At 44.9% G+C, this 19,087-nt stretch overlaps 1 protein-coding gene across 1 annotated transcript; it reads left to right on the top strand.

Moving 5' to 3' along the window:
- Positions 1–1,049: 1,049 nt before the first annotated feature.
- Positions 1,050–2,361, top strand: LOC117052191 (leukotriene B4 receptor 1-like). Its single transcript, XM_033158966.1, is given in 3 exon segments — positions 1,050–1,502; positions 1,504–1,549; positions 1,552–2,361. Coding segments are annotated over 3 exon segments (1,008 nt in total). The 3' UTR covers positions 2,061–2,361.
- The last annotated feature ends 16,726 nt before the right edge of the window (positions 2,362–19,087 follow it).

Below are 19,087 nucleotides of genomic sequence, written 5' to 3'. Positions count from 1 at the left end.
GGAAAGATAGGCATCACTTAGATTTAGTAATTGGGGACAGACCACATAAGATGAATATTTTGTCATGGATAATATATACGTGTTGTGCTATTTCTTTATATATCTCCTGATTGCATTTGCAAAAAAATTAAGATTTAAAATTGAGACTGATCCAGAAAAAAATTAATGTTTCACGTGAAGGCACTATTTAATAGAGAGAGATGCTGAGGGTGTGATGCTGATATCCCTTGTTGCGGGCATGTTCAATGATATATTATTTTTGGTCTGAAGCTGGTGTCCCTTATCAATTTGTACTGGAGAAATCCTTGACATTTGCAGATGTTCATGTGCTTTTAAACTGTATCCCTCTAGCATGAGGATTAATGGCAGGACAACAAAAGTGGATTTTATGAACCCTTATGGTTGCTAAGGAGCTTATACTTCAAGCCTCGAAGGATAAATGCGCACCCATTCAATGGTCCAAGGAACTTTACTACCCTCTTAACATATTTCTTATTAACATCAGTCTTGAGTGGATATCTCTGGAGATTGCGTGCTTTGTATGTTTACATTTAGATGAATATATTGGATTCACAATGATGAATTCGTACGATGAATTTATTGTACCCATAACGAGAGCCGATAGTTATTTTCTTCTTCTTTCCTTCTTTTTAAAATTTGTGATAAAAACAATAAATGGGGGGATCTTCTCCATCAAGTCGGGTTTTACCAGCTCTCCAGAAGAAAACTAGTGTCTGGCTACACGCTTAAGAGAAGCAGGTAAATACGATCATGCTTCCACTTCTTTTAACTATAGCCTAGTCATGTTTTGCTTTGGTTTTGGTGATCCCCACCCCACCCCCACATGGACAGTTTCTCAATATGTAAATGGAAAAAGCTTAGCAGGGGAAAAAAACAGGATATGAAACCATTATCTGTATAGGCAGAAGCTATCTTTTGTGGTCAGATTCAGACAGCCTTTGGAGGGTTACAAGCAAAGTAGCGGGCATTCACCACAGAACTTAGAAGCTGCAACCACTAGCAGAATCTCAGCCAAAGCTCTAGTCAAAATGGATCCCTCTGAAGAAAGCAACGGTCTCCTGCCTTTGTCCCTTGCAAGGTCTTTGGTTTGCACAGTGCTGAGTTTGTCATTCATCGTCGGGGTCCCTGGGAACTCCTTTGTCATTTGGACCATCAGTGGCAGAATGACCCAAAGGCCTCCGACGGTCATGCTAATCCTACATCTGGCCATCGCTGACCTCCTGGTTCTCGTCACCTTGCCAATCTGGATCTACTCCTTCGCCAACACCTGGCTCTTTGGGCTCATGGCTTGCAAAGCCCTGACATTCGTCATTTATTTCAGCATGTACGCAAGCATCTTCCTGATCATGGCCTTGAGCTTTGAGCGGTTCATGGCTGTCTTTTACCCCTTTGCTGTCCAACGCTGGAAGAAGAAGATGACCACCCGGATGTTGGTCTTTGCCATATGGTTCCTCGCCATTGCCTTTGGAGCAGTCATCATCCCCGTTTCGGGAAACCAACAACACAGAGGCAGGTCTTCAGTGCACAGATTCAGTTATGATAGTAACGCTCAAATGACTGCCTGTCTCTTGCTGGAGACTCTTGTGGGCTTTGTCGTGCCCTTTGCCTTCATCTCCATCTGCTACGTGCTGGTCGGCAGAAGAATCGGCAACATGGCTTCTCCATCAAAGCAACGCTCCGCAAAGCTGATCGCTTCAATAGTTGTGGCCTTTTGTCTCTGCTGGCTGCCCCATCACGTCTTTAACTTGATAAGCATTGCTTCAGCTCTGATGGAGGAGTCCCATCCAGGGACATCTGAAGCTCTGGAGAAGATTTCAGCAGTGGGGTCCTACATTACAGGCTCGCTTGTCTTTGTGAGCAGCTGCATCAACCCTCTTCTTTACGCCTTTGCTGCCAGGAACTTCCAAAGCAGTGTGAGGTTTACCAGGTTATCTAGACTGTTTGAACAGATGAGCCCTTCAGAGAGGGCAGAAACTGTGAAAGAGGCACGAAACACAAACGGGAAAGAGGAGAGTTTGACAAGCACAGAGATGATCTAATGAGGGCCAGGGGAGAAAAGGAGGTCGGTCTCCATAGCGGTGGCCACACTGCTGTTACTTACTATGACTCCTTCGTTCTTTATCTGTTCAAGCACAGCTATGCAGACCAGTTCTTCATCCAGAAACATGACTCTTCAAAAGCAGTTATTCTAGACAAGCTAACTAGGCTCAACTCCGGCAGTTCATGTTGGCTGAACAAAAGCAAGCAGCCAGTGTGCCAAAAACCCAAACTGAAGAGAATAAGAAGGAACAGAGGAAGCTGCCTTGTACAGAGTCGGACCATCTAGTTCAATATTGTCAATACTGACTGGCAGCAGCTCTTTCTTCATGCGTATGCTGAGGGGCAGTTTAGTGAAATCTGAGCTAGATAAACTTATGGTCTGATTCTGCATGAGGCAGCTTCCTATGTCCCTGAGACAGAAAGTGATGTTCAAGGAAGGCATTTCGTGCCAAAGGGGTAACCTGGGTGAAGGTGTGATGTCTTATTAGCAAGCAGGAGACAGTTGGGTGGTTTGAGGTGGTAGCCCTGTGAAGGAACATAGATCCAGGACAGGGAGATGTTTGGGGATAACAGTGGAGAGCTTTGAGTGCAAAATCAAGGACACTTAGGAAGCTGCCTTATACCAAGCAAGATACTAGCTCAGTGTTGTCTCCTTGCAGGGTCTTTTGCAGCCCTATTTGAAGGAAGCAGAGCTGAACCTGGGACCTTTGCATGCAAAGCATCCACTTTATCCAATGAGCCATGGTCCTTCTTAAAGTGGGTACTAGGGATGGGTGGATATGTCCATTTTGGTTTCGCTCAGTTTCTCATTTTTCCAGACTTCAGTTCACCACACTTCCAGATCAGGCTTTTTTTGTGGAGGGGGTAGGGGGGAGTTATCATGAACATACACCAGTATTTTAGTGTGAATTTCTCCTAATATGCACATTTTTTGCATATTTTCCCCAAATACACACATTTTTGCAAAGCAGTTTTCTCTAACATAACACATTTTTCTTTACAAAATAAAAAATAAAAAATTCCTTCCAGTAGCACCTTAGAGACCAACTAAGTTTGTTCTTGGTATGAGCTTTCGTGTACATGCACACTTCTTCAGATACATTGAAACGGAAGTCACCAGACCCTTATATATAGTGAGAGAGTGAGGAGGGGTATTACTCAGAAGGGTGGTGGGAATGGGTGATTGGCTGATGGGTGTGGAAAGCCTGTTGACGACTGTTAACGACTGCAATTAGTCTTACAGGAAAAAGCAAGGGGTGAGATGGCTAAAGATAGCTTTGTCATGTATAATGAGATAAGAATCCAATGTCTTTGTTCAGACCAGGTTTCTCCATGGTTTTGAGTTTGGTAATGAGTTGCAATTCAGCAACTTCTCTTTCCAGTCTATTTCTTTTTTCTTTGTCAAAGGATTGCTGTGACTCCTGCCATTTTAAGTTTTGTTGTATTATTGTAATTTTAACATTTTGGTAAGTTGCCCTGGGAACCTGTTGAAGGGCAGGGAACTGATCTAAATAAAACATATGAATTAAAGTAGTTTTGGGTCTACTGTGTGGGTTTTATAGGTTGTTTTCCTCATTTTTGTTATAAATGCAAAAATGGAACAACATCATTAAATATGGGTGGGCAGACCAAACTTCTAATGATATTTTGTTCCCCTTCTTCATCTCTGGGAGAGAAAAAATTAGAGCATGAGCCACCCTAAATCAGGCACTCTTTAGAATGCAAAGTTATGCATGTCCAGTGTGAGAGACAGTGTGGTGCAGTGGTTAGAGCGTTGGACCACGATCTGGGAGACGAAGGTTCAAATGCCCATTCGGTTCTCTGGGTGGCATGGGCCAGTCACCACTCTCAGCCTAACCCTACCTCACAGGGTTGTTGTGAGGATAAAATGTAGTGGGCAAGAACCATGTACTCCACCTTGGACTCCTCGCAGTACAGGTGGGAGACTGGTGAAACAAACAACAAACAAACAAATTTCTACTCAGAGTTCTATTATGTTCCGTGGGACTTCCTCCCAGCTACATTGTGGCCCACCTCCTTTGCAGAAGTTATATTGCTTGGTTCCATTTTGGAGGGGGTTTTCGTATTGTTACCAAAGTGGATACCGCCCCCGCTTCCGCCAAGCAGTAGCAAGATTTCAAGGAGTTCCAGGCGCTCACCCAGGATTTGTGCTCTTTTGGAGAATTGAAGACACGGCAGAGGACTGTCGTAGCTTTAAGAAATATGGTTTATTCATCTATTTACACTTCAGTCTGCATGGAGGGAGGGAGTCCCAGATCTTAAGCTAGGTCAGGCAGGGCTTGTCCCTACAGCAGGGCAACACTGGAGTCAAAGGTATCTCTCCTAGCCAGCCTGCCCAAGATGGATTCCAGCCTTTTCTCCTCCTCCTCCCTCTCCTCCTCCTCCCCTCCTCCTCCCAGCACACCTTGCTAAAGACAGCCTCCCATGGGTGTGGTTGGTGTCACAGGCTGGTTGGACACAGAGGAATGGTGGGAGGAACCAGCTGGTTGGCATCTTCTGTGGCTTTCAAAACAGCCTCACCCACTTTGTTGTTGTTTAGTCGTCTTAGTCGTCTCCGACTCTCCGTGACCCCATGAATCAGAGCATGCCCTGGAAACTCTCACTTTCTTCTCAAAGCTTCTCCTTTTTTATGTCCATGCCAGAGTTTCATGGCAAAATACTGGAGTGGGTTGCCAGTTCCTTCTCCACCACCCACTTTACTGAGCCTGATAAGGATCTGGCCCATGGAGCCAAAATGGTTACCCACCCCTGCTTTAGAATCTTAAATGGCCTGGGACTAGAATATCATAAGGCAGAGCTGGCTAACCCGCAGGCCACACCTAGCCTGCCAAGCTACAGGAAGATCCCTGCCAGGTCCTGATCTGATCAGAAGATAAAGCAGAGAGCATCTCAGAGGAACAGACAGAGCACTTAATCTTCTGATGGAGGGAGATAAACGGGGCTAACCAAATCCCGAACCCATGCAGGTCCTTTTGGGCCAATGACCTGAATGCAGCCTTAGATCGCCCAGGGTTGAATTGGTCCACACAGAGTGACCCTAGATGTCTCAGGGGCGGAGGCAGTCAAGCAGTACCAGTGGAGAAGTTATTGCTCTGATTGGTTGGACCCAGCTCGTGGTCTCAGTCACTGCTGCCACCACATCCTTCTCTGCTTTCCTCTCCCCTCTGCCTCCAGAATTCCCATGTGCAATGGGAACTGTAGTCTTTTTGCCAATGAGTGTCCTCTGAAGCCACGCCTACTGTTAACAAAAGTTAATACTACCTTCCACATTGTTCTTCTTGGCAGAACCCACTGCCCACAAATCAGGTGGCCTGTGTTCACTTCCTGGCATGCCTTGCACTGGGGTGGGGAAGAGGCGTCAAGTTATCTCCCATTGGTTCAGATGGAATCCCAATGCTTGTGTAGCCTCTGTGTTTAATAAAACCCCAATTAAGCATATGATTGGGAGGGAGGTGGCTAGCTAGATGTGCATGCATGTTCAATTAGGATTTAAAAACCCTGTGCCAGGCCCCTATTCAGTTTGGATCCAGGTCAGGTTGGCCCTGATTGTCCAGGGTTGGAGCTGTTCCGAAGCACTGGGAGGACAGAATGCTTCAGATCAGGGGGCGCCATCTCTAAAGAGCAGGCACAGGGATTTCTCTCCTCTCTCTCCTCTCTCTCTCCCTCTCTCCCTCTCTCCTCTCTCCTTCCATCTCTCTCTCTCTCTCTGTGTGTGTGTGTGTGTGTGCTCTTAGCATTTGTTGTTGTTGTTCGTCGTTCAGTCGTGTCCGACTCTTCGTGACCCCATGGACCAGAGCACGCCAGGCACGCCTATCCTTCACTGCCTCTCGCAGTTTGGCCAAACTCATGTTAGTAGCTTCGAGAACACTGTCCAACCATCTCATCCTCTGTCGTCCCCTTCTCCTTGTGCCCTCCATCTTTCCCAACATCAGGGTCTTTTCTAGGGATTCTTCTCTTCTCATGAGGTGGCCAAAGTACTGGAGCCTCAACTTCAGGTTCCGAGATAAAAGTCCTCTGCCTGCTTTTTAAGGGTAAAAGGCAGCAACCCCTCCTCTCCTCCAATTCAGTGCTAAATTCCTCTCTGAAGAGCAGGCAGAGGAATCTTTTAAGAAGACCCAAAGACTGACTTATTCTAAAGGAATGTGCGTTCTCTCTTAAGGCATCCTACCTTCGTGAACAGGCAGGTGGCTGAACATGACGGGGGGGTCTTTGGGTGACACGCTCAGACTGTAGAATTTCCTCCTGCAAGAGACCCACTTGGCCCTCTCTCTCCTGGTCTTCTGACAGGATGCTGGATTAGATGGGTCTTTGATCTGATCCCCCGGGACTCTTCTTAAATTCTACATACTGCATTCACTCCTGCGGGGATTTTGTCATGATTTGTTTTTTTCTGTGTTCTGGTTTTGTTTTTCTCATATATATATATATATATATATATATATATATATATATATATATATACACACACACACACACACACACACACACACACACACACACACACACATATTACACACACACACAAACACACACACACCCCTGGTGGTTTTAGTTTGGGACAGAAAAGGAAGCAGCACCAAATATAGGAGAGAAAGACAAAAAAGAAGCCTGAGAATGGCACTGAAAAACAATGAAATGGCAAAATGCCTAACAAACCTTCATCCGAAGTACGAGAGTTCATTTTGCTGGGTTATTCTGGGAAGCCCATTTCTTTTATTCTAACAATATCTTGTCAAAACAACTTCCTCTGCCCCTGAGAAAGGTTTTCTTTTGAAACCTTTTGAGCAATTTACTGTTTTATGAAACTTCCCTATTGTTTCTTAGTGTAATTTTCAGGCTTCTTCTTCAAGACCTCTTACATTTTACTGTAACCTTGGGAGCTGCTTTGGATGCTGCTGCTGCTGCTGCTTTTAAGCAGAAAAGCAGCTTATTCACATTTTAAAATGACTAACAGGTGAATCCAAGACCACATGACTTATCCCTTCCATTGCACATAAAGCGTGACATAAAGGGATATTGACCAAACTGTGGATAGCAGACAGACAGAAATCATGTAAGAGTAATGTAAAAAAAAAAAAAAAACCCCTCATGCCCAAGCTTCTGCAGCAACCCCTGCCCCAGCTAAAAGTTACACATGGCGGGCTGCTGGGAAGCCATCACTTTAAATGTCCACAATGCTACAGGGCAGCCTTAGATTGGACACTCTGGGAAATTTAAAATGGTGGCTGCACAGACTCAGCTGCCTGGCGCAGACAGCTCAGGGCAGGCATTAGCAGCAGTGGTGCCCTCCTGGAGTTCTGGGACCCCAAGGTTGGCACTGGCCCAGGAAGACAACTGGCAATGCTGGGCCTGGCCACAGGTCTTGTCAAATACCATTTTAGGCAAAGGCATACAGAGGGGCAGGGGCATTCAGCGTGGTCAGACAGACAGCTCAGAGATAAAATGGGAACAGACAGTGAATGCTGGTTTCCGGGGCAGGGCTTGACCTGGATTAACCTTTTGAACATCTCCTTGAACACAGCCATGTGAAAAAGAATGAAAGGAATAAATATTTCACTTCCCCACCCTACCCCACCCACCACTTCTTTCTACTAACCAGGCTATTGAGACATTGTGCGGAAAGGAAGGAAACAAAAAAAGAGCTTTTATTATACAATTGATGTCAAGGTTGTCCTGCCTGGTGGTGCAGTGAGAGAAGCCAAAGCCCATCAAGGGTGCTTCAGCAGCAGTCTTATGATCATGAAAACATACCCTCCTACATTCTCTGATGAAAATAGGGACGTCCAGTGCTATTTTCTAGAAAAAGAGGTGCTGGAACTCACTCGCCTTGTTCTCTTATAATGGCAATGGCGCTCACTGAAGAGGTGCTGGAACTGAGTTCTGGTGAGTTCCGGCTGGGGAAAAAAACAGCCCTGGGGGTGTCCTATTCCATACCCTCCAACATTTCTCTGGTGAAAATAGGGGAAAGCAGGACATTCCAGGATCAAATCAGAAACTAGGGCGGCTTCTGTAAATCTGTGACTTTCCCTGGAAAATAGGGACACTTGGAGGGTCTGTAAAAAAACCACCCTCTGTCAGGGAATGTTTTGAGTGAGCAGAGTCTGGGGGATTCTTCCTGGTGAGGCTTTTGCTGTGCACTCACCCTGTCTTATTCACTGAATTGTTCAGAGTGTCCTATTCTTATATTGCTCCCATTCTTAAAGTAAGCAGTCATTCTTTAAATATGGGCTGCCATGCCACAACTTAGAAAGACAGTTTTAAAATAATAATAATGGGGGCAGGCACTCCTTGGGGGTGGGGGTACACCCATTTGCCTACAGGACTGGATCCATTCTGCTCCCCCTGCTTGGCTTATAATAAACAGTTTCCTTTCTTTTCTTACTTCTCAGAATTGGGCGCAAAGAGGCAACAAAGCATATGTTGCTGTTTCTCATTTTCAGGAATTGAAAGTTGTGTCTGCTGAGTCCACTCATCTGCAAACCAAGAAACGGGGAATCGTATTCAATGAAGTGTTCTTCTTTTCAGGAATTGAAAGATCATGTCTCTGGTGGGTGCTAGATTCACCCAGCAATCCTGAAACTCTGTCAGCCCTCTGCCCTCAGCCCTGTAAGAGCACAGGCCACTTTCAGAACATACCCCTCAGTGGTGTTATCAGGGTAGGACCTTGGGGCAGAAACTCAGCACTCCACTTAGTAGAATGAGCAGGAGCCCCCCCCCCCAACACACCAGAGCTGGCTTACCACATTTCAAAAGAAGTGCAGTGATTTGCATCTCTAAAGAGCAGCTTGTAAGGCCATGAAGTCCAGAGTCTAAAATTGCCTACCTGCACCACTGCATATCCTCTGACCTATAAGCGCAAGAAACTTTAAAAAATATGATATCTAAGATTCTCATGAAAATGCATTCAGTAGTGTTCAATGCCAAGAGTCCTGAACAGATAGTTCTTCCCTTCTGTTCTCTTATGATATGCTTAAGTGTTTGGGCCAGCAGAAATTGCACCGGCTGAGAGCCTCAGGCTGAGAGCCCTTTAGTGCTTGCCATTTGGCTCATGGCAGAGGCACACTCCTTGTATTCCCAGCATAGATTCACCCACTGAGTGCCTTTCCCACTTTCCCACAAAATGGGTGCCAGCTCAGGGTTATGCATGCTCATCCATTCCTCCTGTTACAGGTAGGTAGCCGTGTTGGTCTGCCATAGTCAAAACAAAATAAAAATAAAAAAATCATTCCAGTAGCACCTTAGAGACCAACTAAGTTTGTTCTTGGTATGAGCTTTTGTGTGCATGCACGCTTCTTCAGATACACTGAAACAGAAGTCACCAGATCCTTATATAGTGAGAGAGTGGGAAGGGGTATTACTCAGAAGGTTGGTGGGAATGGGTGATTGGCTGATGGGTGTGGAAAACCTGTTGACAACTGTTAACGACTGCAATTGGTCTTACAGGAAAAAGCAAGGGGTGAGATGGCTAAAGATAGCTTTGTCATGTATAATGAGATAAGAATCCAATGACTTTGTTCAGACCAGGTCTCTCCATGGTTTTAAGTTTGGTAATGAGTTGCAATTCAGCCACTTCTCTTTCCAGTCTATTTCTGAAATTCCTTTGCAGTAAGACAGCTACTTTGAGATCTTGTATAGAATGTCCTGGGAGACTGAAGTGTTCTCCTACTGGTTACTCTGTCTTGTGATTCCTGATATCAGATTTATGTCCATTTATTCTTTGGCGTAGGGTTTGGCCTGTTTGTCCAATATAGAGAGCTGATAACAATGATGCTCGTCTGACTTTGAGCAAGGTGCTCTGCGCATGGGTGAGAATGCATTGATCCTGATCGTCACCTTGTTCAAGCCTGGATACAATGTGGATTGGATTCCAACCACCTCTGCCGTGGCCACGGGTTTATTGACACAAGGAGCCATAAAGAATGACCCATCCCATTTTCCAGGTCATCGCATGCCTAATGAGTCCTCCGATTGCTATTCATTAATGCAAGAGGCGGCTCTCAACAAGCCCTCCTGCTCCCCTGAATAGGGCAAAGTTTCTAAAGCCATCATTAAAACTGTATTGTCCTGTGTAGCTGAATCCCTATAGGTAGTGATGCTTCGTAGATTTGCAAAGTAGATGGGCAGAAGGAGGCTTCTCTTCAGGTAAGTCATTTCAGTTTAGAAAGGGTTATCAGGCGTGGACATGATAAAGGTGTATGCAATTGTGCACGGTGAAGAGAAAGTAGACAGACACTTCTGTTCCTTTCTCAAAATACAGAGCCCAGGTTCATAGGAAGCTGCCTTATACTGAGTTAAGTCATTTGGTTCACCTAGCTCAGTATTGCCTACACTGGCCAGCAGTGGCTCTTCAGGGTTTCAGGCAGGGGAAACTCCCAGCCCTATTTATAAATTCTGAAGATCAAACGTGGGGCTATTTGCATGCAAAGCACAGATTCTCACATGAGGTGTTGGGCTCTCCTTCCATGTTGGTTTTAAAGCAAAGACTGTTTGGTCATCTGTCATGGATGCTCTACAAATGATATTCCTGCATTGCAGGGAGGGGGTGATGCTTGGGGTCCCTTCTAACTCTACAATTCTATGATTCCACCGGTGTTCAGTGTTGCTCAGGGCCAAACTAGATATGATATTAAATTTTCTCTTTAGTTTGCAAATAGCCTAAGCAGCCTCCAGTCCATGAGGGTTGGGGAGGGAAAGTTAAACATTTTGCTTGCCATTCGTGGGCCTGACAAAAGTCACATCTCCTAAGCTGCTATTTTGTATTTCAAGTCTCCTCTGACACCAGCAGAAACTTTTGTGCTTCCCCACAAACTGTGGTTGGATTCAGCCCCTGCACCACTAGAAATCTGCATTTTAAGCAAATGCAAAAGGTCCCAATTTGTTTCAATGGGCTCTCTTACTACAAAGCAAATTGAAGGTAGGGAGGGGGCAGTCTGGATCGGCACCGCAGGAAGAATCATAGAACTGTAGAGTTGGAAGGGACTACAAGGGACCCAGGTGGCACTGTGGGTTTAAACCACAGAGTCTAGGGCTTGCTGATCAGAAGGTCGGTGGTTCGAATCCCTGCCACGGGGTGAGCTCCCGTTGCTCGGTCCAAGCTCCTGCCCACCTAGCAGTTTGAAAGCACGTCAAAGTGCAAGTAGATAAATAAGGACCACTCCAGCGGGAAGGTAAACGGCGTTTCCGTGCGCTGCTCTGGTTCGCCAGAAGCGGCTTTGTCATTCTGGCCACATAACCCGGAAGCTGTCTGCGGACAAACGCCAGCTCCCTTGGCCTATAGAGCAAGATGAGCACCGCAACCCCAGAGTTGGACACGACTGGACCTGATGGTCAGGGGTCCCTTTACCTTTACCTTTACAAGGGTCATCTAGTTGACAAAGGTTTAAAGCTCACTATCAGAGTGATGCAGGTCAGGAGCTTTGCCCTGGAAATCTGTGGTAGGGATAGTGCCCTGCTCTCAAGTGCAGAACTATACATTTATGACCATGTGTAGTTTGCTCTGACTCCACAATAAGTGGTGGCCAGAAATTATAGCGATGCAGTAAGGCCTGCCTCCTGCAGGTGGCGACAATAAATTGGTTATCACAAATGCCTATTGGTGTGCACCCAAAATTCTTATCAGTGATGGCACCCACTTGTGGAATTTGCTCCTTACCCACTCCCCCCTGTCCCTCATAGCAGTTAGGATATCATTGAAGAAATGGTTATTCTGTGTTGCGATGGTGTTTGGATTAGTTCTTTGATGTAAATCACTTGGGGGACCTTGGCCCAAAAGTAGTATAACATGCGTTTTCCAACATGCCGTAAATTGCAAAATCCATTTTAGGGATTAGGCTAACCAAAATGTTACACAGTTATGTGCAAGCTTTCAGGCTATTCCCACCTTGCCTCATTTATCATTTAGCTTGATGAAGAGTTCTGGAGAACGTGAAAGCTTGCACCCTGTTTTGTAACATTTTTATTGGCCTAATCCCTAACAGAGATTTTTCTTACAGATCAATATGGCTATCTTTGCTCTTTATAAAATATGCTCAGGTTAATCTGTTAGCATCTCCTATTCCTGTCAGGTGAGAAAAACATCTCAACTCACCCCCCTCTCTGTTTTAGGAGTGCAACTGAAACCAACCTATCTCAGTTTCCATTTTCACAGGCAGGGCTGCAGCAATTTTCACCTTGGGGCAGGGATGGTGGCTCATCAAAGGTATGAACAAGTCAGCTACATCACAGGCTTACAGCTGCCAGGGAAGACTGGTTCCTGCTTCCAACCATAAGCTTTACAAAAGGCCTTTTTCTCTCCCTCCTTCTGTGAACCGCGAGAAACTTCCTTAAAGCCATAACTCCAGAAGGAAAAGAAGGGTCTGAAGCAGAGGTCAGCAACCTAAGGCCTATGGGCCGTTGCCGGCTCGTGAGCTACCTGGAACCAGCCCATGGCCATTCCGTGGATCAGTGTGGGGATTCCGTGCTTCTCCCCCCCCCTTCGTGGCGCCATTTTTTTTCTCATCGCGGGGACCGACTTCCAGGTTGGAAGAGCACCAGAAATAGTTTGAGCGCACGAGTGGGCGTGCACAGGCCCACCCGCTCCAGCCAACAAGAGGCCTGCCGGAGAGTGGACCAGACTGGCCTTAAACATTGCCGGCCCCTGGTGAACGTTTAAGTAACTTAAGAGACACAGTTGTTTCCTCCCAGGCAATTTGGTTTGAAAAGGAAGGAAAGCTTAAAAAAACCAAAAACTCACTTTCAAGGGACCAACTGCTTTGGGTAAAACAGACTACAAGCTTTCAACCTATGCAGAATTGCCTGATAGTGATCCATCCATGATGTACTTCTCTGTGCATTTTCCAGCAACAGCAACCTACAACACCAGTAAAAAGCAATGTTTTGTTTTAAAAACAAAAGCAAAGCAAAACATTTTGGAAGCAAATTAAGATATGAAGATCACAGATATATTTAAAAAAACAAAAAAAACATTGTTTGTTTGTTTGTTTAACATCACCAACATACATAACACTTTACAGCCAGCATGGCCTGTGGTCAAGGATGATGGGAATTGTAGTCCGGAAATATCTGGAAGGCCACAGGTTCCCCATCCTTCTAGTAGCAGAGGAGGAGGAGGAGGAGGAGGAGGAAGGCCTCTGCTCAAAGATAGCTAGAGTTTTTGCTTGTGCAGTCCATTCTGTTGCATATGAGGAGACCAGACCATAGTGAGTAATGTGGGTGAGATGCTGTTTATTTCCAGCAAGCTGTACCAGGTGTTCCCACTGGCTTTTTTCGCTGTGCTTCCCACGGTTTGGCAGGGCAGGAAGTTCCTCGTAGGCACACCCAGGATCACTCAACTCCAAGGGCTCCAGGCAAGATACACTATCTCCTTGTACACAAAATTTGTATATGTGCACATTTTATGAAGCCAAGTTTCCAGACCCTGCTCTCCTCCCAGGAGGACGGTGCCGAGGTGACTGGCCCAACCTGATGCCATGGGCTCAGCAAGTACTTCCATTGGGCAAGGATCACCTTTTAACAGCACTCACCTGTCTAGCTTATAATTGCTTGAAAGCGGTGGTTTCTAACCCCATCTAGAGTAAGTCTTGAAAGATATGTGCCATGGTGTGGGATGGGAGATTGACTTATTCCCAGAGTATGGTCCTCAGCAGGAATGGGAAGCTGTGGCCCTACAGATGTGGGACCCTAGTTTACACAATGGCAGGAAATGTCAGCCAACAACATTTACCAGGTTTCGGGGATTTGCACACCTCTAGCAATCTACTATATATTTGGAAGTGTTTTGTCCATTTGTTCTCTACAGATTTGGATGCCTCTAGATATATTGTTGCCAAACTTGGCAGAAGGGTTCCTAAGGTGGGGATAGTGCTCTTCCTCAGCATTTGGACCTGGCCACCACTTGTAATCAAGATGGTGGACTGAAACATCACTTTGGTGTGTGTTTTAATTTGCTCTGAACTAATTGTAAGAATTTTTTTTAAAACTAATTGATTGGCTGTTTTATGTCTTTGTATACTGTGGTTAGTTTTATGATGTTAGCCGCCCTGAGCCCGGCTCCGGCTGGGAGGGCGGGGTACAAATAAATTATTATATTATTATTATTATTATTATTATTATATTAGTATATTTTAACACAAGTTCTACGGTCTCTTCAGGATTGACATCGCCAAACTCAGCAAGAGGGTTCCTGAGGTGGACGTCTACATTGCTGTTTGGATGTCAGCACCATTTCGCATCAGATAGCAGACCAAAATGTGGCTTTGCCATGACTACACATATTTCTCAGCATATATTGTCACCAAGCTAGACATGAAGGTTCCTGAGGTGGGGGGTGACAGTCTTTGTCAACGCTTGGATGCTAGGAGTCATTCTGAATCAAGACAGCAGGACCAAATGTGACTTGGGTGTGATTACACCTGTTTGGGGGGCATAGGTTTGGGTGCCTCTAAGATATCATTGCCAAACTTGGCCCAGGGGTTCCTGAGCTTGGGGATGGGAGACTTCATTGGAGTTTGAATACCAGGCACCAATTTGAACAAAGACAGTGGACCAAAGCACCACTGGTATATAATAATACTAACAACAACAACAACACAACAACAATAATAATAATAACAATAACAGCAATAATAATAACAATAATAACACTGTAATAACAATAATTTATTTATACTCTGCCCATCTGGCTGTGTCTTCCCAGCCACGCTGGGTGGCTTCCAACAGAATATTAAATACAATTATATATTAAACATTAAAAGCTTCCCCAACATATGTAATTGATAATAGGGATATGCATGAGATAGATATACCGGTAGATAGATGATAGATAGATTAGATAGATAGATAGATAGATAGATAGATAGATAGATAGATAGATAGATAATAAACAATATTACAAATAAATAGAAGTTAAAGCAGAAATCCTTTTGAATCAAAAGCCCAGTGTTATATTGCACAACACAACCAAAAATCTCATTTGTCCTCTCATTTTCATGTTATTATATGTGGGCTATGTACCCTCACTAGAAAGCAGAGGCAGTGCACCAAATTTCAGGCTCCAGAGATTTACAATGTGCTTGTCTGGGTCTCCTGCCTGCCTCCTTCATCAGCAATGGATTATCCTTCTCTGTAACAGAAGTCTTGCTCTTCGTCGTTTGTGGAGGAAAGAAGGAGCCATTAATTTGAGAGCATGGCAACAGCTGAACCAGGCTCCCGGAGACCCTGTGTATATATTAGAGCCCCTCCGAGGCTTAAGCTAAGCCTGGTTCAAAGCCGGTTGCAGGCGCCTGAGCTACAATTAGGTTTTGTACCTGTCAGACTGACTGTTATAAAGAGAGGGGGGTGGAGTGGCAGGGAGTAGGCAGGTGAAATTCAAGAGAATTATCGGTACAGCTCTCTTGCAAAGAGAAAGAGAGAGAGAGTAGCTGAGGCCATGATGAAGAGAACTAGGATTGACTGCAACGTCCTGCCACCTGGGTAATGCTCAAGTAGCGCCTGGGCGAATAGGAGAAGCCTGGAAGACTCAGGTGGATGCAGAGCTAGTCTAAAAAAACAAATAATTTCCCTTTCAATTTTTGTTGATGGAGTTGACAAGTAGATAGAAGGGTTGGCCACAGGCAGTGACAGTGGTGGCTGGTGCCCACTGGGGACTGATAGGGCAGAAAGCAAGAGACGAGAAGAGGTGGAGCCAGAGACAAACTAATTCTAGTTATCCTCCACCCTGTGGAATTCTATAAGGGCACCACTCAGGGCACTCATCCACACTTCCATTTGTCCCGTGCCTACAAAGCAGGACAATACCGTGTCCCCATGTGCGCAAATGCCAGCAATCAGGATGACCTAAGGTGACTTAGTTATAGGGCCAGATCTGAAGTCAGATAGCAGCTGCCCCACCACAACCCTCTCCATCACCTTCCCTAAAAGAGGGAGTATTAGCAGTTGGTCAATAGTTGTTCCAGTCCAAGGGGTCCAGGAGCCAGTTTCTTTAAGGAGAGATGCAACCACTGCCTCTTTCAAAGCAGCAGGGACCATCATCACACACAGTAAAGTGTTAATCACACTCTGGACTAAGGTTGTCATATTTCTAAAAGTGAAAGTCCAGACACAAACATTGTTGAGCTTTTTTTTTTTGTAAAATCTCAAAAAAATAGTTTTTAAGCTATTTTTAAGGAAATTTGCCAAAATCTATACTTCCAACATGGGCTGCCATATATTCAGATTTCCCCCGGACAGTTCAGCGTTTCCACCCAGACGTTGTTTACGAGGCCAAATACCGGCTATGTTTGGGAAATTCCGGATGTATGGCAACCCTACTCTGGAGCCAACCAGTCACACCCCCTCAAGCCAGGAGGGACAGGACTCAAGGAAGCACATGGCCAGATGTGTTGCCCACAGCAATTTTCTCCGCATCAGCTGACTGCATAAGCTAAAGCTGACCGCACAACACATCCCTGATTCTGGCATTGGATACATTAATCGGAGCTGCAACAAGTGCAACTTGGGGGTCCACAGATTTGCTTTTGGTGCAAAGGTAAAGGTAAAGGGACCCCTGACCATTAGGTCCAGTTGTGTCCGACTCTGGGTTGCGGCACTCATCTCGCGTTACTGGCTGAGGGAGCCGGTTTGTACAGCTTCCGGGTCATGTGGCCAGCATGACAAAGCTGCTTCTGGCGAACCAGAGCAGCTCACGGGAAACGCCGTTTTACCTTCCCGCCGGAGTGGTACCTATTTATCTACTTGCATTTTGATGTGCTTTCGAACTGCTAGGTGGGCAGGAGCTGGGGACCGAGCAACGGGATGGGGATTTGAACCGCCGACCTTCTGATCAGCAAGTCCTAGGTGCAAAGTATATGCAAATCTGCCCTCTTTTGCAAGAGGAAGACCCTATCCACATACAGTGCACTAGCCCCAGAAAATCATGTTGGTAACCTGGTTCTTGGGTTCTTATGTTCACTGTTATGATCATGATTTTCCCAAACAATCCTTGGAACTGTAGCTTGGTGTGAGTTTGAACTACTCAGCTCCGACCATTTGTTTTTCTAGCATTGAGAATAAGAAAGGTATTCCAGTTGGTGAACCATTTGGCAGGTTTCACAAACTTGCCACGCCCTAGGTTTCAAGGCAGGCAGCCAAGTCACCCAGGGAGTGCTGTTGGCACCATCCACAGCCATTGGGGCTAGTAAAAGCCTTTTATGAATAAGGAAAGAGACAGGATGGGTGGATTGTATTGTTCTTCTGTGGATCATGTTAAAGGCCTGGAGATTCACGCCACTGTTTAATTGAATATTCTACATGACTTTGAAACATGTGTTGTAAACCACAACAGCACCCAAGGGCTCTAAGCTTTTCTTAGAAGACACTCAAAAATCCTAGCTGTTATGAATAAGGCAGCTCCAGACAATCTGTTTATTGAGCATTCATCCTGATTTGTTTGTGGGGAAATTTGACGACATTGTGTCAAGCAGATGCCATCCCACACTTTCCAGTGCATTTCCCCATCACTTTCCTTATTGCAAAAAGTGGGTTGGTTGCACAATCAGCTTTCATTGTGCAACCTGAATTTGAGAGTATACAACTGAATTCCACCCAACAGTAGCGACTGCCCGGAATCACCCTGAGTACGATAGAGCATTTGATGAGTAATTGCTTTTTATGGGAGCAGAGCCAGCATCTTCTTTAACTTCAGAGCATAAAAACATTTTGTAATTGCTGAATTATATAGAACCACCCCACCCTTTTTAAAAATGCCTTTATTCTGCTTATGGTTTTGGATGTGTGTGTACATGTTTGTTGTGTTTTGAACTGTTTAGAAGATCACACCTTAGAAGTTTTTTGCAACCCTAGGGAAGAAAGTTCCTCTTTTGGTCAACAGGAAAAATAATTGTTTGATAATTGAGTTTGCCTGCTGGATCTGCATTGTACACAGCACAGATCTCCCTTACTTTACAATTCTTGACCATAATAAAGTTTTGCAAACATTGTATGAATGTGTATTCTTTCATGAAACTAAGGACATCACTAATATATGGACCAGTTTATTATTTAGCTTTATTAAACATTTTCTCAAACAGCAATGAGAATTTGTGAAGTAAAGTGTTGTTAAGTCATTTTTAATGGCTACAAAACTAACAACCAGCCCTTTTTGCAGCAGTTTGGAAGGAGTTACAAGAGAATACTGGTATCAAAAAGGGTTGTAATATAGTTTTGGATGGAAAGTTGACAAACAATATGAAGTCAGGGACTAAAAAGAGAGATCATTCTGGATTAGAATGGTTTGATTTTGCAATGTATGTGAATAAGAAAACCAACGATGTAATGGCACCCTCTCAGCATGCTTCTTTATGGAACTCATAGTTGTTTGTTTATGCTTTAGTAATGATAAGAATAACAACAACATTTCTTATCTTCATACTGTTCTACATTGCAGCGTGTAATTCCTCTGTGATTTTTGCTGTGCCTCTTAGTCACTGGAACTGAATTTTATCTATGTTTTAAGTTAATTGTATGCTTCTATGCATACAATTAATTAAAAAGAAAGGAAAAAATTACACGGTATGATTATGTCCCGTATGACAGATGGGAAGACTGAGGCCGAACAATAGGAGCTTGCCTAAGGCCTCTTGTTAAGTACATGGCAAAGGTGAGATTCAGGAATAAGGAACTTCCTGATCCACAGCTCAGCCTGTTAGTCACTATACTACTGTACTGAGCCACATGTGAACCCAGATCTCCACAGTCCTGGTGCAGCACTCTGCAGTGTACACTGGCTTTGGCTTACTGCATGGGGATCGAGGCAGCCTGCTCCTCAAGACCTTCCTCTCTACATCGTCTTGTGCAGGGGTCAGCAACCTTTTTCAGCCGTGGGCCGGTCCAACATCCCTCAGACCATGTGGTTGGCCGGACTATATTTTTTTGGGGGGGGGAACGAATTCCTATGCCCCACAAATAACCCAGAGATGCATTTTAAATAAAAGGACACATTCTACTCATGTAAAAACACGCTGATTCCCGG

The sequence above is a fragment of the Lacerta agilis genome, chromosome 8, assembly GCF_009819535.1.
Source record: "Lacerta agilis isolate rLacAgi1 chromosome 8, rLacAgi1.pri, whole genome shotgun sequence".
NCBI lineage: Eukaryota > Metazoa > Chordata > Lepidosauria > Squamata > Lacertidae > Lacerta > Lacerta agilis.
This window is presented reverse-complemented; position numbering and strand designations above follow the sequence as displayed.